The sequence below is a fragment of the Alternaria burnsii genome (assembly GCF_013036055.1).
Source record: "Alternaria burnsii strain CBS107.38 chromosome Unknown 750, whole genome shotgun sequence".
NCBI lineage: Eukaryota > Fungi > Ascomycota > Dothideomycetes > Pleosporales > Pleosporaceae > Alternaria > Alternaria burnsii.
Window position 1 is genome coordinate 2,035,858 of NW_024066108.1, and position 21,808 is coordinate 2,057,665.

The 21,808-nt window shown below is 51.4% G+C and overlaps 7 protein-coding genes across 7 annotated transcripts; 5 read left to right on the plus strand and 2 right to left on the minus strand.

The window, feature by feature from the left end:
- Nucleotides 1–1,209: 1,209 nt before the first annotated feature.
- On the plus strand, nt 1,210–5,750 carry GT037_002107 (abc transporter cdr4; the record flags this gene model as incomplete). Its single annotated transcript, XM_038927154.1, has 2 exons — nt 1,210–1,684; nt 1,738–5,750. The coding sequence occupies 2 exons, from the start codon at nt 1,210–1,212 to the stop codon at nt 5,748–5,750; spliced, it is 4,488 nt and encodes a 1,495-aa protein (XP_038790446.1).
- Nucleotides 5,751–6,400: 650 nt separating this feature from the next.
- Nucleotides 6,401–7,990, plus strand: GT037_002108 (uncharacterized protein; the record flags this gene model as incomplete). Its single annotated transcript, XM_038927155.1, has 1 exon — nt 6,401–7,990. The coding sequence occupies one exon, from the start codon at nt 6,401–6,403 to the stop codon at nt 7,988–7,990; it is 1,590 nt and encodes a 529-aa protein (XP_038790447.1).
- Nucleotides 7,991–8,178: 188 nt separating this feature from the next.
- Nucleotides 8,179–9,606, minus strand: GT037_002109 (taf-domain-containing protein; the record flags this gene model as incomplete). Its single annotated transcript, XM_038927156.1, has 1 exon — nt 8,179–9,606. The coding sequence occupies one exon, from the start codon at nt 9,604–9,606 to the stop codon at nt 8,179–8,181; it is 1,428 nt and encodes a 475-aa protein (XP_038790448.1).
- Nucleotides 9,607–10,967: 1,361 nt separating this feature from the next.
- Nucleotides 10,968–11,225, plus strand: GT037_002110 (uncharacterized protein; the record flags this gene model as incomplete). Its single annotated transcript, XM_038927157.1, has 2 exons — nt 10,968–11,147; nt 11,196–11,225. 2 exons carry the CDS (start codon nt 10,968–10,970, stop codon nt 11,223–11,225), a joined length of 210 nt encoding a protein of 69 aa, XP_038790449.1.
- A 909-nt stretch (nt 11,226–12,134) lies between these two features.
- On the plus strand, nt 12,135–17,616 carry GT037_002111 (dead deah box helicase; the record flags this gene model as incomplete). Its single annotated transcript, XM_038927158.1, has 2 exons — nt 12,135–12,857; nt 12,937–17,616. The coding sequence occupies 2 exons, from the start codon at nt 12,135–12,137 to the stop codon at nt 17,614–17,616; spliced, it is 5,403 nt and encodes a 1,800-aa protein (XP_038790450.1).
- A 171-nt stretch (nt 17,617–17,787) lies between these two features.
- Nucleotides 17,788–19,816, minus strand: GT037_002112 (3-5 exonuclease helicase; the record flags this gene model as incomplete). The annotated part of the gene is made up of 2 exons (XM_038927159.1): nt 17,788–19,284; nt 19,349–19,816. The coding sequence occupies 2 exons, from the start codon at nt 19,814–19,816 to the stop codon at nt 17,788–17,790; spliced, it is 1,965 nt and encodes a 654-aa protein (XP_038790451.1).
- Nucleotides 19,817–20,790: 974 nt separating this feature from the next.
- Nucleotides 20,791–21,589, plus strand: GT037_002113 (uncharacterized protein; the record flags this gene model as incomplete). The annotated part of the gene is made up of 2 exons (XM_038927160.1): nt 20,791–20,944; nt 20,997–21,589. The coding sequence occupies 2 exons, from the start codon at nt 20,791–20,793 to the stop codon at nt 21,587–21,589; spliced, it is 747 nt and encodes a 248-aa protein (XP_038790452.1).
- Nucleotides 21,590–21,808: the final 219 nt, after the last annotated feature.

The window sequence follows — 21,808 nt, forward strand, 5'->3', positions numbered from 1 at the left end:
CCGTGACAGGGCCCTTGCTGCAGATCAGAAGGTTGAGATGCATCGAAGATTCATGATTGCGTCGAGAATGAGCGAGAATGAGTCGAAAAAGGGCGTAGTCGGGTTGCCGAAGTAGTTGCCGGTAGCCCGCGGCGGAACACCGACGCCAAGATAGGGCAACGTGCAGTCGAGACGTACCCCTAGTAGGGCTGAGCGATCGATGCTGGGAGTCGAGTCGTCGAGTGTTCAGAAAGTGGGGGGTCCAAGGAGGACGAGGAATCGGGCACTGTTCCAGGTTACCGCTCGCATGGGAACATGGTGACCGCGACGACTCCTGTTCCTAACGGGATGGAGACCAACGTGGAAAGGGCGGACGCAGGTGGTGTCGGCCCGTTGGTGTGCAACGGCGGAGTGAAGGGGTCGGAGCCAAGGCGCTGAATGCAGAAGGCTTACAAACTCACTGTGGAGACAAGTGGAGCAAAAAGCAGGCAAGCAAATCACGCCTAGCGGAGTCAAGCTACTCCACGAGATTGTTCTCGTTTGATCCTCCTCAACAACTGCGCGCGCGAGGCATCACTATGAGCCATGTTTGTAGTCCCTGCGCCCGAGGCTTCACCTACTGAGTTTGTTGCACCATGGCGTCGGCGAGCTGGTATACAGATATTCCCACTAGCATCCATTCCCGGCGCTGAGCCGCATAGCGTTGGTACAGCGGTGCTTTCTCGCGTCTGCCCAGAGATCTCAGCGTCATGCATGGCGGAATCTAACCGGATTGCATGCAAAATGATTGTGCCGTCGATCATGGTGTAGCGGAGTGAGTGGATTGCGCGTTGTGATACACACGACTATCTCCGTGCGAACAAGTCCGCTGAAGAATGATGGGACATCAAACTTACTTGTCGCAGACCCGCGGCCTGATAGCTGCGACAATAAGAGATCTGCCCTAGCCGCACCCGGCGCCATCTCTGCAGGATTGTGCCCTTGGCTCCTTTCGGAACTAGTTCCTCTTATCTCCGAGTCGTGTACTGTTTTCTTATTTTATTTAGCCGTTGCGACATCCCTCGACGCCCTTCTGTTGTTCGTTTGCTTTTCTTGTTCGACATCTCCATACGTTCCTTATAATTCGCTTCTTTTCCGGGCCCGCAGAAGTGTGAGACACCGCCTCTGTCCGCACCGGTTCGCAACCGTTCAAGTGAAACGCAGGGTGCGCCCTGTACCGCAGTCGCAGCCATGGATAACGCCAGCGCTCCCCAGCATACGCAGATCCAAGAGCACACCGAAGGCACCACCTTTGAGGCAATTCACCCCAACCGCAACCATACTCACCGTGATGATGCCAGCGTCAGGACTGCGTCCATTACCGACAGCACCGCGCGCAATTCGGCAAACAACGAAAAGGGTTTCAGCAATGTTACGGGTGGGGTCGACATCCAACGTGCCGAGGCTGACTTTGCCGAACTATCAAAAGAGCTCTCCCGTGCTAGCAACATCTCGCGCCGATTGAGTCGCGTACAGAGCAAGCAGAGTCGCAAAGGCGACGTCGTCACAGACGTAGAAAAGGCCACTGTTGAGGGTTCCGAGTCCTCGGATGAGCCTTTCGATCTTGAAGCCACTCTGCGTGGTGGTAAAGATGAGGAAGAGGCAGCAGGCATCAAGTCGAAGCGCATTGGTGTTGTATGGGACGGTCTCACCGTTAGCGGTATCGGTATGGTTACCTTGCATTATCTGCATTGGAAACACGTGCTAATTGTCCCATAGGTGGTGTAAAGAACTACGTCAAGACCTTCCCAGATGCCTTCGTATCATTCTTCAATGTCTTCGAAACTGCCGCCAGCATCCTCGGCCTCGGCAAGAAGGGTAAAGAGTTCGACATCCTAAAAGACTTCAAGGGTGTTGTTAAGCCTGGCGAGATGGTGCTGGTTCTAGGCAAGCCAGGAAGTGGATGTACTACATTCCTCAAGGTCATCAGCAACCAGCGATACGGATACACAAAGGTAGATGGAAACGTATTATACGGTCCATTCGATGCAGACTTCTTTGAGAAGAGGTATCGAGGAGAGGCCGTATACTGCGAGGAGGACGAGAACCACCACCCTACCCTCACCGTTGGACAAACACTTGATTTTGCGCTAGAGACCAAGGTACCAGGAAAGCGTCCGGCCGGACTCTCCCGACAAGACTTCAAGGAGAAGGTCATTGACCTCATGCTCAAAATGTTCAATATCGAGCACACCCGCAACACCATTGTCGGCAACCCCTTCGTCCGTGGTGTCAGTGGAGGAGAGAGGAAGCGTGTTTCGATTGCCGAGACCATGATCACTGGTGCTTCCCTGATGAGCTGGGACAACTCCACAAGAGGATTGGATGCCTCGACTGCTGTCGACTATGCGCGTTCGCTTAGGGTCCTGACAAACATCTACAAGACCACAACTTTTGTATCCCTCTACCAGGCTTCTGAGAACATCTACAAGTGCTTCGACAAAGTCATGGTCATCGACAGTGGACGACAAGCATACTTTGGACCTGCCCAAGAAGCTCGCGCGTATTTCGAGGGTCTCGGCTTCTTGGAGAAGCCCCGTCAGACAACCCCCGACTACCTCACTGGTTGCACAGATCCTTTTGAGCGCGAGTTCAAGCCCGGCATGAGCGAGAAGGATGTTCCTTCTACCCCTGAAGCGCTTGCTGAAGCTTTCAAGCAATCCGAGACCGCGGCTAGGCTCGATGCCGAAATGGTAGCCTACAAGGCACAGATGGATCAGGAGAAGCACGTCTACGATGACTTCCAGCTTGCCGTCAAGGAATCAAAACGCCACGCACCCCAGAAGTCCGTTTACTCGATTCCGTTCTATCTCCAGGTCTGGGCTTTGGCCAAGCGCCAGTTCTTGCTCAAATGGCAGGACAAGTTCGCCCTTGTTGTCTCTTGGATTACTTCCATCTCTATTGCTATCATCACCGGTACCGTCTGGCTCGACCTTCCTGATACCTCCGCAGGTGCTTTCACCCGTGGTGGTGTGCTCTTCATTGCTCTCCTCTTCAACGCTTTCCAGGCTTTCTCCGAATTGGCATCCACTATGTTAGGCAGACCCATTATTAACAAACATCGCGCCTTTACATTCCACCGACCGTCAGCCCTTTGGATAGCACAGATTGGTGTTGATCTACTGTTTGCATCCGTGCAGATTCTAGTCTTCTCCATCATTGTGTACTTTATGACGAATCTGGTCCGAGATGCTGGAGCTTTCTTCACATTCGCATTGGTCATCATTACTGGTTATCTGGCTATGACACTGTTCTTCCGAACGGTTGGATGTCTTTGTCCAGACTTCGATGTTGCAATCCGTCTAGCTGCTACGATCATAACACTATTCGTACTCACCTCCGGTTATCTTATCCAGTGGCAGTCCGAGCAAGTCTGGCTTCGGTGGATCTTCTACATCAACGCTTTAGGATTGGGATTCTCTGCTCTCATGATGAACGAGTTTAGCCGCCTGGATTTGACTTGTGCCGGTAGTTCTCTGGTTCCTTCTGGACCCGGCTACGACAACCTTGACGCCCAGGTTTGCACTCTGCCTGGTAGTGAAGCTGGTAACCCCATCGTATCTGGTACCAATTACATCAAGACATCCTTCTCATGGGATCCTTCAGACCTCTGGATGCACTATGGTATCATGGTCGCCCTCATCGTCGGATTTCTTCTCGCCAACGCCTTCCTCGGAGAGTTCGTCAAGTGGGGTGCTGGTGGACGTACCGTCACCTTCTTCGTTAAGGAGAACAAGGAACTCAAGGAACTGAATGCCAAGTTGCAAGAGAAGCGCGACAAGCGTAACCGCAAGGAAGACAGCAGCGACCAGGGCTCGGACCTCAACATTGCTTCTAAGGCTGTTCTCACTTGGGAGGATCTTTGCTACGACGTTCCTGTCCCTAGCGGAGAGCTCCGCCTGCTCAACAACATCTACGGATATGTCAAGCCCGGCCAACTGACAGCCCTCATGGGTGCTTCTGGTGCTGGAAAGACCACGCTTCTCGATGTGCTAGCCAACCGCAAGAATATTGGTGTCATCAGCGGTGACAAGCTTGTTGATGGAAAGGTTCCCGGTATTGCCTTCCAGCGAGGAACTGCCTACGCTGAACAGCTTGACGTTCACGAGCCTGCTACAACGGTCCGCGAGGCACTCCGCTTCTCTGCTGACTTGCGACAACCGTACGAGACTCCTCAGGCTGAGAAGTACGCCTACGTCGAGGAGGTCATCGCCTTATTGGAAATGGAAGATATCGCAGACGCTATCATTGGTGATCCCGAAAGTGGACTTGCTGTCGAACAACGCAAACGTGTCACTATCGGTGTCGAGCTCGCGGCCAAGCCTGAGCTCCTGCTTTTCTTGGACGAGCCTACCTCCGGTCTCGACTCGCAGAGCGCTTTCAACATTGTTCGTTTCCTTCGCAAACTTGCCGCCGCCGGTCAAGCCATCTTGTGCACAATCCATCAGCCTAACTCTGCTCTCTTTGAGAACTTCGACCGTCTGTTACTCCTCCAAAGGGGTGGTCAATGTGTATACTTCGGTGACATTGGCAAGGACGCCCACGTTCTCCTAGGGTACTTCCATCGTCACGGTGCTGACTGTCCACCTGATGCCAACCCCGCTGAGTGGATGCTCGATGCTGTTGGTGCTGGTTCTGCTCCTCGTATCGGCGACAAGGACTGGGCTGATGTCTGGCGGGATTCCGAAGAATTTGCCGAGGTCAAGCGCCACATTGTTGAGGTCAAGGAAGAGCGCATGGCTGCCGTTGGTTCTGCCGAACCAGTTGACCAACAGGAGTACGCTACACCACTGTCTTACCAGATCAAGCAGGTTATCAAACGCCAGAATCTCTCTTTCTGGCGTACTCCTAACTACGGTTTCACTCGTCTCTTCAACCACGTCATCATCGCTCTACTCACAGGTCTCATGTACCTCCAGCTTGACGACTCTCGAGCATCTCTGCAATACCGCGTCTTCATCATCTTCCAGGTCACCGTTCTGCCTGCCCTGATTCTCGCTCAGGTCGAACCCAAGTACGCCATCCAGCGTATGATCTCTTTCCGCGAGCAAATGTCCAAGGCATACAAGACTTTCCCCTTCGCCTTGTCTATGGTCGTTGCCGAGATGCCGTACAGCGTCCTCTGCGCTGTCTGCTTCTTCCTTCCGCTCTACTACATCCCCGGATTGAACTCGGACAGCTCCCGCGCTGGATACCAATTCTTCATTGTGCTCATCACAGAGGTCTTCTCCGTCACTTTGGCTCAGGCGATTGCTGCACTGACACCATCTCCATTCATCGCTTCCTACGTTAACCCTTTTATCATCATCATCTTCGCCCTCTTCTGTGGTGTCACGATCCCTAAGCCCCAGATTCCCAAGTTTTGGCGCGTGTGGCTCTACGAGCTTAACCCGTTCACCCGCCTCATTGGTGGCATGGTTGTCACGGAACTCCACGACCTTTCTGTCCAATGTACACCCGGCGAGTACAACCAGTTCAACGCCCCACAGGGCCAGGACTGCGGATCGTACATGAGTGACTTCTTCTCCAATGGCGCGCCTGGTTATATCCTCGACAATGCCACCTCCGCCTGCAACTACTGTGCCTACAAGGTCGGCGACGAGTTCTACCAGCCGCTCGGATACGAGTTCAGCAACAGGTGGAGGGATCTGGGTATCTTTGCTGCATTCATTGCTAGCAACTTGATTATCCTTTTCGTTGCTGCAAAGTACCTCAACTTCAACCGTAGATAAGCGCCCTGGTTGGAGCTCGACATGTATATTATGCTACGGTCTTACGACAATCCTTTTACTTGTGGGTACTTTATGACCCGCACTTTCAACATGAAAGTGTAGCACTCTGCTTGAGAGATGCAGTATACAATCCCGCCGCGGCCTTGGCTGCATCGGCATTGTTTACGCTTCTCATGGTACTACGTGTTCCTTGCGATACCACATCATCTTGTTCAAAAGCATTCTCCATCATGCATCATAGATTTACAGTTTGGATATCCCATTGGGCGGCGTTTGCTTTCCTGCCAGCACTCCACCTGCGCGACATCTTCACATAGTACATACATAATCCTAGTCTTTTATTACAACGTCACCGTATATTCATGCTTCAAAAAATCTATGACTTGTGAACTAATGCTGTTGTTGTGCCATTCTATGCAACAATTTTCTTTGTTGAATCGTTGATGTATGACATTTCTGCTTCACGACTGCTCATTCTAGAAACTCCCTTTGAGACATTGTCCTGCATTGTTTCCATGGCTGCTGCCCATCTTGTAAACTCTCGTGTGATCTTGGCTACCTGCTCTTTGCATCGTTACGATTAGCCGCACAATTTCATCGACATTCTTTCTTAGTAGTGCACCTATCTGCAACCTACATTCTATCGTATTATGGCACCGGCGGCGCAAGATCGCAGAAAAGTACATACTGTCACTACGACAATACGCAAGCAACATGAGAGTGGGGCTGCAACTGCGGAAGATACCTTGTATACTAACAACGGCGCAGCGAAGCAGCCGTCGCCGTCCAAGACAACAGACTCGTACCGCAGTAGTTCAACCTTCAACTGGGCATCTGCCACACCTGACGTGCACGTTACCCGCCACTTTCCCATCCCTCAAATTCAAGGTATTGTACCTGGTATACACTACGCATTTCATGTTGACAACGCCTCACCCTCAAGTCCCCATTCACTTCGACCTTCCCATGACGTAACGTCAACAGTACCGATAATGCTACTGACATCTGCACCTCCACCACCCCGCCACTCGAAATACCCCCGCATCTCACCTCCGGGGTTTCTCTATCCAGAAGAGATCGTACCGCATACAGCCATATCAGCACAAACCTCGAATCCATTGCAATATCAAGATTCTGTTCGGCACAACAAGAGCCCGTATCATTCGGACATTATGAGCCGGATGGACTACGAACTGTCGTACCTACCCACAGGCTACAAGTTGCTCTTCGTTGGTACGCTGGCTATCATGGTACTAGGAGTCGTGTGGGCGGTTATGGTTTGGGCGGTTAATGCGTGGATGGACATGAGGAGTGTAACGAACAAGGGAAAAAGAACCAGAAAGAGGAGAGCAAAGAGCACGGGTGAAGAGAAGAGACCGATTGACAAAGTGAGCAAGTACGCGCATCGACATGACGGTAGCAGCGAGACATGGGTTGATATGGCAACGAATATGGACATGGACAGTGATAGCGCCGTCACGTCGGCAGCCCAGGTCCCATTCTCGTATCTGGGAAACAACGGGCATATTGGTGAGAACATTGAGATGAAGTACAGACCCCGAAACAAGCCATCTCAGTTCAACCGTCCGCGAAGCCGGCCAATTCACACCGAAGCTCGAGATCGCACACACACTTTTCACTGCCGCATACCCTCCCCACCATCAGCAAACTCACGATCCAACCATCCACCTACTCCAATAGCCCGCGCTCGGCACTCTCCGACTCCATCCGTGGCCTCATCGCCAGTGAATCCTTTTCTAGATCCATCTCCAAACGGCTCCCTTCAACCAGGTACAGGCGGCGTACTAGTAAAGCGTACTTCTTCAGAGTGGAAAACTGAACGAGCAGCCTTCTTCGCCACTAAGACTGCGACTTCAGTCCCAGTGTCAAGATCAGTATCTCCGGCGCCGAGCCACACCAACGACCATAGCAGTCAGACATTTGAGCTTGATATTTCTGATATAGAAGCTTTGGAAGCGGGCACAGCACCTCTGACGGGTCGGAGGCAGCCACAGTCTGAATTTAATCATTCATTTACTGGAAGTGGTCTAGTTGAGAAGAGCAAGAGTTGGATCGATGAAGGCGTAGGGTTTGTAGATGGCGCTGTCAGTGCTGTTGCTGCGCAGATAAGGAGATGGACGGACGACGATGGCGGTGATGAGTCGCTATTGTTGCCTTACACAAGGCAGGGGAGAGAGGGGGATGAGTGTCGCATGAGGGATGCGTCATGCAGTCCGTAGATGTACAACGACGAGAATCTGGATGCGCAGTAAAGATGCTTGAACATATGAACGATGCTCTAATGAAGATGGCGGGTTGAATTCAAGCCCTCGTGAACGCTTTGTCTCGGGGCAAATGGTATCATCCAAGCGAGCACCCTATCCTGAACGCCAGTAGCAATGCCCGATATAGTTGTGTCCTAAATATCTCAAATATCAAAGTCCTTCCGCAAAATCTCCTGTACCTCCAGGTCCATTCCCTTCTGAATCATATACGCAGCTACAAGATTGCCGACCTTGTTGACCAGTTGCTCCCGGAGGTCATCGAGATTTGGCGCGTTGTATGTTCCTTGCTGTTGCTCTCTCTGTTTCTTCTCCCTCATGCTCTTGGGTACCAGAGCTGGGAAAGAGCCCACAAGCACTGCAAGAAGAATCTCGGCGTCGTGCCTTGTGCTTTCGTCGGCGAGCTTTTTAGAAAGGAAGTCATCATTGTACATCTTAATGTTGGGTAAGATGAGCCCCCTTAGTGCGTCGCCGGCACCCAGGACCAAGAGGAGTGCTTGTAATGCACCAAAGTGCGTCCCAACCGACTTGTCGGGGTCCATGAATTGCTTGAGACAGGTGCGCGCAATCCGTGACTTGAGTCCTTGATTCGACGACGCGTGCTTCCTACAGATATCTTTGAGTAGATGCGCTGCAAGAGTTCGCAGATAAAAGGCATCTTGGCTAGCGCGGTTGTGGTCGGGCATAACCCCGTTGAGCGTTTCCGAAGAAGCGTTGGATGGTGCTGGGTTTGCTGGCCCTACTTTGCCGCCAGTGCAGCATGTTAGGATGGGTGGTACCATGTATGCGACGTACGGATCGAGGTAGATGGCCTGGTTCTTCAGCAAGGCTTCTGCAGCGCGCATCATCTGAGTCAATATGAATAGGTTTTTCATGTTGTGTGTGACCTTTTCGGCAATAAAGCTGAGCAGGTATGTTGTCAACTGGTGAATGCCGGGCTCTGTCGAGATGGCTGCGAGTGCTGCATTCTGCCACTCAATGTTGGTTTCGTCGATGAGGGCGCCCGAAAGCTTGTTGAACAGCTCTTGGGATTCTTTGGACAAGACGTGTTTGACCAGCGGCTTGACGTTGACGTTGTCGAGGCCATTGGCAGCAGCCAGGTGTGGATTTGCGTTGGGGCCCTTGGGCAGGAGATCGCCTGTATTTGTGTTTGGGTTCTGAGGTATTGAAGGCTGAACACCTTCGACAGCGAGCCAGTGTGCGGTGAAGGTAATCTCTCGTGGGACCTTGGGCAGTGGGGCGTTGATGAGCTTCTCGAAATCGACTTCTTCATCCTCGACATAGTACAAAGGCTGGCCAGGGCCCAGCGAAGCCTCGCCGAAGCGCAGCGGGCGGGTAGATTCGTAGCCGTAGAGGGGCTCCACGTTGAGGACCTTCAAGGCATTGGATATGTCCTGTGTGCTCAGTGTCGTCCGCTTCCCGTGCCGCATGAACTTGAGAGCTTCCTCCAGCACTTGGGCCAAACGGAAGTCGACGTCGCGTGCCAGCTCTTCTACCACATTGTCGGCGAGTGAGGCGATGCCCACAGATTCGGCCACGTCGCGTACATTGTCGGGGTTCCAGACCGAAGACATGTTGGCGGGGCGCAGTGCGATGTGCGAGTTGTGAGCTGGAGCCGGTGGGGCTGTCGGACTGCGGGCGCGCTGAGTCTAATGAAGCGGAATGGGCGAAGAGGGCCGATGGGAGGGCGGCGAGGGTATCACCAGGCGGGTGACGCAGAGACGGCGGATGTGATTGCTAGCCCTACGACCCAAAGAAGCACATTCCGGACGCGCGCATGCGAAAGTGGTGGGCCGTGTCGCGGAGTTTCGGCGTCTGTCGCTTCTGGCTCTGGCGTGTGTGCTTGTGCTGGATGGGCTGGTACAGGCAACAGCTGGTGAATTACACGGCCGAGGCAGGGCTGGATTGACGCAGACAGAGTGAGTCTACCACAAAGGAAGTCGCGGTGCTCCAGGGCCCGCGTTGGGCTTGGCGCGCGCGCCATCGTGTCCGAGCGCGCCTGCTTGGCCTTCACACCCATAGACGACTCCTCCGAAGCGGCGTCTATCCACGTTGGCACGTCTTGATCAACACCCTGCAGTGAGGCCATGTTGACTGGCCAGCCGTTTGCTTCACTCGAGAGAATAGACAAACATCGCAGCCTCGTCACCTGCTGATCGTTTCCAAGTCCAAGCACGGGAAAGCACGCAGCTCTACGAACCAACAGAAGTTTGTGGTAGCTGAAATACGAGGCGTCTAGTCAAGCCTTGGGTCGAATAAAAGTACTCGCGTATCCATGCTGACATCATGGCTCGTAGACCGCCATTTCAAAACCCTACTTCTTGAGGGAAAGCAATCTCCCCCAGGCACCTTGCACGACAACTCGTGCGGCTCCGGATCGTCTTCCCCGACGCCTGATGAATCGCAAGCAGTACTCAACCCTGTCCTCCCTTGTCACACAATCAGTCGACTGTCGCTCGCCGTGCTCTCACCCGTCGACACGTTGTTTACCGCCGTTCAAAATGTCGTCTTCCACACTCAACTCCTGCCTTCTTCTGCTCAGCCAAGCCACTCATTCGCCGCTTGTGCTCCTTGTCTACCAAACCAGCATCTCATTCCAGCATGACAATTTAGACTTGGTCCTTCCTGACGCCACCCGTCTATCCGCGGACGGGCCGCTGCGATTCTGATTGTCTTTTGCCTGGCTCTTTGGATCTGCCAACTAGACATCCGCCCCTGTAAGCCACTAGACGAGCCCTCGTGGTGTTCGATTGGGAGTGTAGCAAAACCTTGTCCTAGACTATTTAATGTCGAGACTGCGTTAGTGTTTTGTCCTCCACAAAAGTCCTCACTCTCTCAGCAAGATAGTTCCTAGACTACCATATTTGAATCCTCACTCTCGATTCCGCGATACTACTACTTTTCAACCATTTTCCAAAATCACCACGCGGCTACCATGGGCATCACTATGGGTCCCTCGGTGGATAACGTCTTCGAGCTTGTCAATCCACGCTCTGCTCATGGCCTAACAAGCTCATCCATGTCCACACCGCCGCAAGATCGCTCAAGAGATGATCCGCCTTCTCCTCCACCTCAGCCCCCACCTAGTCCAGCGCACTGGAATCGTCTCGTCTCGGTAAGCTAGATTGTAAGACACGCCAGATATAGCTGACCACATGCCAAGCTCGAATTCCTTGCTCCACTAGAGATCTGAATTCTGGGGTAGTGGGGTAGTTCTGGTGAGTACATAACTCTACGCGGAATTCGGCAGCGTCTGACCTCACTTGAACAGAAGCAAGACTTGCTTTTATCTGTACAGCACCCACCATGTTACATTGGATCGGCACGATCTCAGCCTGTCCCCTCCAAGTGTTCTGGTCTTGCATACCCATGTATGTGTTCAGTCGAGGATTTCTCTTCACATGCGATGGGCTTCGAAGCAAACAAGGTGCCGTAGTTTATTTGAATGTATGCCTGTCTGTCTACGCTGCGTCACGGAGGCGTTCGGATGCTCCTTGCAGGCTACTGCATGTCTTGAAACAATATGCATTTATAGGCGCAAAACTCTCGATTTGTATGGCTATTGCAGATACAGTCCTCACGAGCTTGTTTCCTTCGAAGCAAAAGTCACGCTAGTTTTGATTAGTCTTTGTTCATCTGCACACAGCTGTGATGTGCCACTTGCCGTTATGTTGGCAAGACACTGCAACGACTACAGCGCAGCGTGTTACAGTCGCTTAACCCCCCACTAGCGCGCACTAGTCGCGTCAGGCTTTTCGGCTTTTCCAAATCCGCAGAATCCAGACCTCTGGCTCCACTCGACTCCAGTTGACAGTACGTACATCACATCCGACGTACGTGTTTACATTCAACATTTTATCAATCTTACATCTCTTTCACCGGTTGCGTCAGACACCAACCGAGGCAGAAGAAGCATCAGTCATTCGAGCTAAACCGCAAAGCTCTTCTGGGACTTGGCACAGGATCGACAGTCCCACTATCCGCCACCAGCGGCTACCCACTTACAGGCACCTCCCACTATCTAGACGATTGAGGGGATAAACATTCTTTCACCACCCTTCTGACCACCGCCCATCCTTCACTCTCTTGCAGACCACCCAGCATGGCTGCCAACAACCAGGGTACTGAGGAGCAAATCCTCCAATGGTACTCAAATCTCTACAGCCGCCGGGTCGACCTGGTTGGCGACTTCGCAGGTAGTGAGCGGTTCCTCGTACACGGCGAATCACTCTTGCTTCAGTGCTTTAGCGACCCACACATCGATTTCGATCCTGGTTATCAATTACTGCACGCGTCATACGCTGTTGAGAAGTTCCTACAAGGCCTCGTTTCTCGAGCCTGCAATTTCCACATTGCTTTCTTCGACGAACATCAAGATCTTTGCGTACCCCAGGATGCATCACCAGAACTCAGCGAAAAATACCTGCTTGCACGAGCAGCTATCATTCGTCATCTCAAGGTCAATTTGCCAGACGTTGTTCCGGAGATTGAGATTAATGCCTTTCCATCAATATCCTCAGAAGCGTTTGCGGAGTACCTACGTGCCACAGACATTTACTTCGTCTTGTGTCATGATGGAGCCTCCTTCACTGATATTCGTAAGAGATTGATCCTACAAAGGGACCTCGACTCACTCCAGGGCGAAGACCGCGATAAGCAGCAGCGGCAGCAAGATTACAAGACTTCTTTCCGCACATTCATATATAGCATGATGCAGCGGGGATACAGTGCTGCGCTAGTAAACGGATTGGAGTGGGCCGACACCAAGGTCATTACAACTGTTCTCGAGCATGCTCGTTCAATGACACTTGATGTCTCATCAGCTGTAAGTGGCCTGCAGCACTATTAACATCCTCCGGATGGTGCTAGCTTTGCCCTACTTTTTTGCTGATTATCTTGCTTAGGAACCTCATACAAACAAAAGATTGACTGATGTCGTCGATCTATCGCATATGCGCGGCTTCTTGCAGACTATCAGGATGTCTTGCGATCAACTTCTGACTGAGCGCGAATACCTCACGGTATTAGTAGTTTCGAAGCTGGCAGCTTCGAACGCCGACCTCTCATCTGTGTTGCTGCAACATGCATCATTGCTTTCAGAGCTTCCTCTGTCTGATCGTATCATCAAGCATCGTGAAATTCCGGATGAAGTCAAGTCTTTCATCTTGGATTTCTGTTGCGAGGCACGCAAGTTCATTGGTAGTCCGGCATGGGCAGAGGCCTTCAAGGGCCATCCAGATTGCGATCTTGCAGATCTCATCGACGGACGGCTTCTCGCGTCATGTGCCCGCAACCCCACAACGGAACCTAGCGAACACCTACACACCCTACTCAAGGCCACAGCAGCTTTGGATGCTCATGATCTCCCGTCTCAGCCAAAAGCTTCTTCAGCAGCGAGTGAAGACTCTACTGCAGCCAACGGTAATGATGAGGAGGTTTCTGCGTATAAGGTTCTACCCTTCTCGAATAGCATTTTCGACCCACATTTGTCCCCAATCAAACTAGACGTATCGAAGTCGGGGGGTAAGGCAGATACCACTACTGCTAACATCTTCCGCGAGGTCACGCATTGGCATAATCAGAGGTCACTAAACCAAAAAGCAAAGGTTGTCGTCGAAAAAGACCCCAAGATAGCGAAGAAGGCTCTCCGGCGAAACCAGTTCTTCATGGCTGAGATGACGTCGTATGCCGCCAGCCTCACGAATGCTGTTGGCAAAGTACTAGATCCAGAGACTATCACGCTCGGCGACAAGTCAAAAGCAGGCCAGGCGAAAACCATGACGCCAACCCAGGCAGTCGAGAACAAACGGCCGAAGCAAGTGTCAAGACAGAGCACCAAGAATATCAACGCATCGAAAGAGGCAATGCTTGCCAACATCGCTGCCAGCTCCAAGCGAAAAGACGAAGAGAATGCGAAACAATGGTATCAAGCCTGGACAGTTTCGTGCGCAGGCCTCGAGAAGCAAGTTGACTTGGCCTCAAGATACAACAAAGCTAGGCAATATCTGGCCGACCGCAATGAGGCTCAGCGTCAAGTAATTGGTCCAGATGTTCGCATGTACATGCTGAACGTTCTTTTGGAAATGTGGATACGTTTCTGCCGCGACGGTGCCAAAGAGAAGGGCCTATACGTCGCCGCACTTTTGTTCGACACTGCACGAACTCTTTGCAATTACCCAACTGTGAGCAAGACGATTGCGAAGTGCCTTTCTAAAACAGTGGAGCGCTTGAAGCTACCAATTTTACAAGTTCCAGCAGAACAAGGCGACCGGAAGCTGCCTTTCAAGTTTGCCTTGGACGAGACTGTCGTATCGGACTTAGCCTTGACCCTTTCCCCAGAGGAGTTCCAGCTTCTTCATTGCGGACCGTACTTCGACCGTACAATCGATTCGGCGCCAGACTCCCGTGTACCCTTCGAGCCAGATGCGTGGCAGCGACGTGTGCTAGATGAGATTGACGCACGTCGCAGTCTGCTCGTCATCGCGCCGACTTCAGCGGGTAAGACATTCATCTCGTTCTACGCCATGAAGCAAGTCTTGGAAGCAAACAACGACGACGTTCTTGTATATGTTGCTCCCACCAAAGCTTTAGTCAACCAAATCGCCGCGGAGATCCAGGCACGATTTTCAAAGAACTACAAGTACAGTCAGTCCGTATGGGGCATTCATACTCGAGACTACAGGATCAACAACCCCACTGGATGCCAAATTCTTGTGACAGTTCCTCACATCTTGCAAATCATGTTGCTGGCTCCCAGTAACGCAAAGAGTTGGTCCGAGAGGGTCAAATGGATTATCTTCGATGAAGTCCACTGCATTGGTCAGGCCGAAGACGGTCTAATCTGGGAACAACTACTCCTCATGGCTCCTTGCCCTATCATCGCCCTCTCTGCTACTATCGGCAACGCAGAATCTTTCAATGACTGGCTGTCAGCCACACAAAAAGCTGCTGGGAACGAATTGGTCATGGTGCAACATCCGCACAGGTATTCTGACCTTCGAAAGTTTGTGTATACCCCACCCGCCAAACGTAATGCAGCCAGCTACCTGCCGCTTCCGAGCAACCGTTCATTTGCGCAGCTTGGTTTAGACGAGCACACGGACTTCGCTTTCCTTCATCCTGTAGCTAGTTTGATCAATCGCACTCGCGGACTGCCCAGCGATCTGTCTCTCGAAGCACGAGACTGCCTTACCCTATGGCAGAGCATGACCAAATACCAGACAGCCGAATACCCGGTGGATAAGTCTCTGGATCCCTCCTCAATTCTGCCTGCAATTATCAAGAAGGCGGACATAATCAACTGGCAGTCTGGCCTCAAGAAGCTTTTAACTGCTTGGATGGCGGACGATAAGTCGCCTTTTGCTGAAGTCCGCAAGGATCTCAGCAAGTCATTGTCTGGCTTACAAGAGCATCAGATGAGTGAGGATGCCACAGACGACGGTGCAGACAACGAGGGGCAGCTGGATGAACTGGGCATGGAAATCAGTCACGATATCTCCAGCATACTTCCTCTACTCGCTGATCTACAACAGCAAGATGCACTGCCAGGTATCATCTTCAACTATGATCGTGCGATCTGCGAGAAGATGTGCCAAACGCTCATGAAGCAACTCGTGGATGCTGAGGTCGCCTGGAAGGAGACAAGCCCAAAATGGAAGATCAAGTTGCAACAGTGGGAGGACTGGAAAAAAGAGGTCGCGAGACGAGAGAAGCAAGGTCTTCGTGGAGACGCCTCCAAGGGCATGACCAAGCAGGATCAGATGAAAGAGGCTGCCAACGTTGAAGTTAGCGCCTTTGCCTCATTTGATCCAAACAAACCTCTCGATGGATTCCATTTCGCAGACCACAAGAAGCTGTCACAAGAAGAGTTCGCTGTACACGCAAAAGAGCTACGTTACCGCGGAGTTGAGGAATGGCTTATCGATGGTCTCATGCGTGGTATTGGCGTTCATCATGCTGGTATGAACCGAAAGTACAGGTATTGCGTCGAGATGCTGTTCCGAAAGGGATATCTGCGTGTGGTGATTGCGACCGGTACACTTGCGCTCGGTATTAACATGCCTTGTAAGACTGTGGTCTTTTCGGGAGACTCGGTCTTCTTGACAGCATTAAACTTTCGTCAGGCCGCTGGTCGTGCTGGTCGTCGAGGCTTTGACATGCTTGGAAATGTCGTTTTCCATGGAGTGTCTCTGAGCAAGATACACAAACTCATCAGCTCCAGGCTACCTGATCTCAACGGACACTTCCCCATCACGACAACTCTGGTACTGCGTTTGTTTACACTGCTGAACTCGTCTGAGAATGCGCCATTCGCCGTCCGCTGCGTCAATTCCTTGCTCTCACAGCCACGACTCTACCTTGGCGGAGAGGACGCGAAGATGACAGTCCTACACCATTTGCGCTTCTCGATCGAATATCTTCGGAGACAACACCTTTTGGACGCCCAGGGTGTACCTTTGAACTTCGCAGGTGCCGTGTCGCATCTCTACTTCACAGAAAATTCATCCTTTGCCTTCCACACCCTGCTAAAGGACGGATACTTCCACGAGCTTTGCGCCAAGATCGACACGAACAAAGAGGCAGTTCTGCGCGAACTCATGCTCACAATGTCGCACCTGTTTGGTCGGCGTCATTGTCGACAGGCTGATGAAGAGTACGTACGCGAGATAGTCAAGAAGAGCCCCTCGCTTGTGTTTCTACCTTCAATGCCAGAGCACGCTGCGAACCTATTGCGACGTCACAACAAGACTACCCTCGATATCTTCACAGCTTACGTGCGCACTTTTGTCGACCAACATGTTCAAGAGCCGGACAACACTCTGCCATTGACAGATGTTACGGTTGGTGGCGATGCCTCCTCAAAATCTGAGAAGGCCCGGAATCAGAACGTGAAGGCTCGTTCTACATTCGTTGCTCTTTCAGGGTACGACGACAAATTCGAGTCTATCCACGATCTGTGCAGTACTAGTCGTTCTGGTGTCTTCCTCGAAGAAGCTGTTGTACCCCACGTCGGTCTTTACCCTGAAGACTCTGATCTCCCGTTGAATGCTTATCTGTACGATTTCTTCCAGCACGGTGACGTCAACGCTCTTATCACGGCCAACAAGATTCGTCGTGGAGATGTATGGTTCGTCTTGAACGATCTGAGTATGACACTCGCTACTATCACTACGAGTTTGTCGAGCTTCTTGGGTCTGGCAACAGAGTCTGATCTCGACTTCATCGACGTTCGTGGTGGTGGTGACGATGAAGAAGAGAACAGGGAAGACAAGATGTTACCAAGCGACACCGCGACAGAGGCCAGCGCAGCCACGACTGCTTCGTCAAACAAGGGTCCCGTCAAACAGGAGTTGACGATCCAGCCCAAGAAGAAGCTCAAGAAGAAGGTCGAAGAGTCGTGGGAAGATGAGATGGGTAGCTCCTCCAGCGAATCTGAAGTCGAAGAGAGTTGGGATGCTGAGGATGACGACGAGAAGAAGGAGCCGCCAGCTTGGGAAGAAGGCGAGGGCTTGTTGAACGTACTAAAGGCGTTCAAAGCTCTAAAGGAAGACTTTGACACCAAGTTCAGAGCTATGTGGGCATAAGTTTACGAGATCATTGTATCGCTTTCATTGTGTCAATACTCTGAACATTGGCGTTACTAAAATAGACGTGGGGGTAGAAAGTTTGCTAAAAAAATCATCTTGCCAGTACATCACGAAGATCCATCTCATTGTTTCATGTCGTTGCGTTTCACCGTGTTAACTGACAACCTCTCATGGTGGCCGAGGTGGCACAAACTTGACTATGTTCTTCAGCAAATTCGTCCCCGTCTCCTGACAACTCGAAACAAATGTCTCTATCCCTGGAATACGTTCCAGATCTTCTTGCGTCTGCGGTCTTGCTATGATAATTATGTTTAGTGTGTGCTCCGTTACGATAGGTGGGACGTTAGCAGTTCTTGCAGGCAGCTTTCGCGTGACAAGTTTGCTCAAGGCCAGGAGTTTTGAACGGGCGATCCGTGAGCCAGGAGATAGTGTTGCGCTTCGTGTTGAAGATGCCTCTGTGACCGCAATGGCAAGGGAGTGATCCAACGACGGTTGCTGCGTTAGACCCACTTCAGGCTTCGAAGGTGTCTGCAACGGCTGAGGTGTCTGCTCCATCTCGCCTTTCACTGGACTTTCAGCGCGTTTGCGTTTTGTACCGGAGCTTATGTGCTTTCGCTTCGGACTGCCAAAGTCAAGAGATGGAAGTGTATCATCCGAATCATAGGATGACGTGCTTTTATCGGATCTGTTGCCGTTGTCTACGTCAATTTTTGTTTCTGCCATTCCAAAAGATAGACCAGTATGTAGTTGAGGCGATCTAGCAAGTGCAGTATCAAAAGCTGGTGAAGAATCTGAAGAGCTATCACTGATTTCTTTTCGTCGTGTGTTTGAGCGGTGAGGTGTTTGTGGCAGCTGATTCTCAGACTTGGACGGTAACTGCTTTGCGACTTTGGCTGATGGCTCGATACCGTTTGTTGCTAGGAAAAGTGAAATGACCTCAAGCCATTCATCGCCGAACTTTGCCTGTTGGATCTTTCCAATGCCCTTTACTGCAAGCAAGCCTTCGGTATTGCAAGGCTGTGCACGCGCAATTGATTCCAGTAGAGTATCAGAGATGATGCGGTGTGGCTGCAACTTTCTAGTTTCGGCTAGAGACGCTCGACGAGTAGTTAGTTCTTCGTATAATGCTTGGGTAAGATCATTGAGAGGTTGTGCACTGCTTTTTGTAGTCCGTATCTTCTTCGTTGCTTTAGAGCTGGTCCCTGATACACCGCTCTTTGCAGGTTTGACGCCGAAGAAAGCTTCTGTCGTGATAGTTGTACCGTCTCCGACATCCAAGATTATCGGGTCGTCTCTTGATGCCTTGCCACTCGGATATTTCTCCGCATGGATTGGTAATGGCGGCGTGGGTTTCATGGCAAGCCTCTTTGCATTCATACACTTGTAGAGCATGAAGCCTGCGTATGCATCGCCAGCTGCATAATTGATCTGATCCGTTGACAGTGGTTTGCTCCAATTACTCGTGCGAACATCGCCCTTGTACAGAGGCAGACCGAGCTGCTCTTCAACTTGGTGCGCTAAGCTCACGAGCTTGACAGACACCAGCTCTGGTTTCCTAGGGCCAAACTTCACAAGACGGTATAGATGACTCGATTCGACAGCACCTTTTGGTTTGAGTCCAAAGAAGCGGCTCAACCTCGAGAAGTCCGCCTTCAACACATTTACCTAAAGGTACGTGTACAAAGTCAGTGTATGTCTCATATGCAGTTCGTACAGGGATATTTCTTACCCCCACTTTGCCAACCTTAGGGTCCTCGAGAATGCGTTTCAGTGTCGGTGCGATAATCTCTTCACTCGTCTTCCCTGGATGCAAGCCAATATGAAATAGCGCGATTTTGTCCTCGGAAGCAATCTGAATCAATCCAATCTTGTTTTGTAAATCATCTTTTTTCCAATCATTCCATGGCCACTCCATATCAAATCCGATGACTGGCTCATCAAGGAATTGCTTCGCGTATGTTTCGGATTGCGCTTTGGTCTTGCTATATAGGATCTCGACTTCTTTGCCTCCAGGGCCTCGGTAGAGACGATGACTCCACCATCGTTTGGGTGCAGCTTGAGTAGACGAGAAGCCATAAGACTGAAGTGACGAGGCTTTGGGCTTTTGTGGTTGCATACGGTACGAGAGTGGCCAATGTACCTTTGGTGTTTCGGTGGTGACCTTTGAAGGTACAACATCATGAGCGGAGCTTGCCATTAAAGATATGCAGTTCCAATAAAGACACCGTCCAGACCTAATCATCGACAAGCAATGGTTGAAGGCATATGAGATGGTCGATCGCGCGGCATCCATGCCATGTGGCGATCGACGCTAATGAGCTGGAGCACAGACTGTCTTTTACGCGTGTTCACGTGTGACGATTCTAGCGTGTTTTGCAAGCTCCCCACTGCATCTGCTGCGTGAGGCTGCTTCTTCTCCACCCATCAATGCTACGTCACATCCTGTCTGAGATCGCCGTTGTGATCCACTGAATCTGAGAAGCTTCCCAGACACGTCTATGTCCGCCTCTGCGCTCCGTTTTCGGAGGTTGACACCTTGGCGAAACGTTGACAGCTCTGCAGAAGAATCCCACTGCGTCACCATCACCAGTACTCTGTCCGTGACTCGACGCGCGATCTAAGGCTACAGATTGTTCTCACGAAGTGCACCCTTGATCCTGATTCGATGTGATCGCGGACGGTACTCGCACAAGGCGCCATTCGGACACGCTTTGGAGACCCGACAACAATCAACGAAGAGAGGCCGTGGCACAAGATTGGCATATACTGATCACACTGGAGGCCTTCTTGCCGCTACTCTCTGGTTGCCTTCAGATGTAATTCCCGATAGAAAAAAATCTAGGTAGTCAACCAAAACTTACGATCCTGGTTTTGCTTTAGGCATTGTGGACATGGTTGTTGCCAAGCTGTGACAGCTGAGCTCTCACGCAGTTCCCGTTTCATACACATGCGGAACACCCTACGTAAGCACGATATCTACAATCAGCGCTAAGCGGACTGCGACATACTATGCTACGGCTTCAGGAACTATGCCTGGGAGACGCGTACTTCAATGAACATGGTATATGTAGGCTGACAGCCTCACTTCGGGCCGCCTCTATAATCTACTGTTATCCCCATTTTACATTCGTACTTCTGCAAGTACTAGTTTGCAAACAATAATCACCCGTCATGTATTTCTCCACATCAGTACTCGTAGCCGGATTGGTCAGTCTTGCGCAGGCGCAGGTCCCATCTGGCTTTACGCCATCGGCTGCCACCAAACTCGAAGTCATCTTCAACTCAACTATGGTCAACACGGCAGGACAGCAATTAGCAAAAGCTTGTGAGTTTCGAACTGAGTCCGTTAGGCAAGACATCATTCCTGACCTGTTTAGCTGTCGCGACACAACCACAACTTGCATTATCCAGCGCTATGATCGACTCAAGCCAGACATACATGTTTGTGATGCTCGACCTTGATGTTCCACCAGCGAACGGGAGCACCGAGCGACGCGTGTTATTGCACTGCATGAACACTGGATTCAAGGCAACAAAGCAACAACTTATGGGCGCTGCCACTCTGCTCGCGTCATCAGAAAAGGGCCCAGCAGCGTATATTCCTCCAGGTCCTCCAGCGACCGATACAGTCGCGCATCGATACGTACAGCTGCTTTTCCAGCAACCAGCCAGTCTCAACATTCAGGCGTCGGCATTCGCTGGAGGACAAGCTCGGATAGGTTTCGATATCGAATCGTTCATGTCGATGAACGGCGTGAGCGCGCCAGTCGCAGGAAACTTCTTTCGTGTAGATGGAAGGATAGCTGCAACCGCCAGTGGAACTGCTGGTGCTGCGGGCGCGTCGGGCACTGGTGCCATGCCAACCGGTACACCACAGCCTTTCACTGGTGCAGCTGGCGAAGTCAGTGCACCATACGGGACGGCTGGTCTGCTTAGTGGCATAGCTCTTTTCGCGCTGCTAGTACTATAAAAGGTCATCCTGTAAATTTAATGAATGTTACGACTTGATGAACCAGAGTTCAATGACAAGATCACGTGTATCCATGGGGTGACGGTACCAAGTATACGGCTACACTTCAGCACCTTTGTTATCACTGGAGTACGCGAAACCTAGAGCCCAACGAGATTCAATGCCGGCGACTGCAGCGAAAGTGACCATACTATTGGGCTTTTTATACGATACATGAAG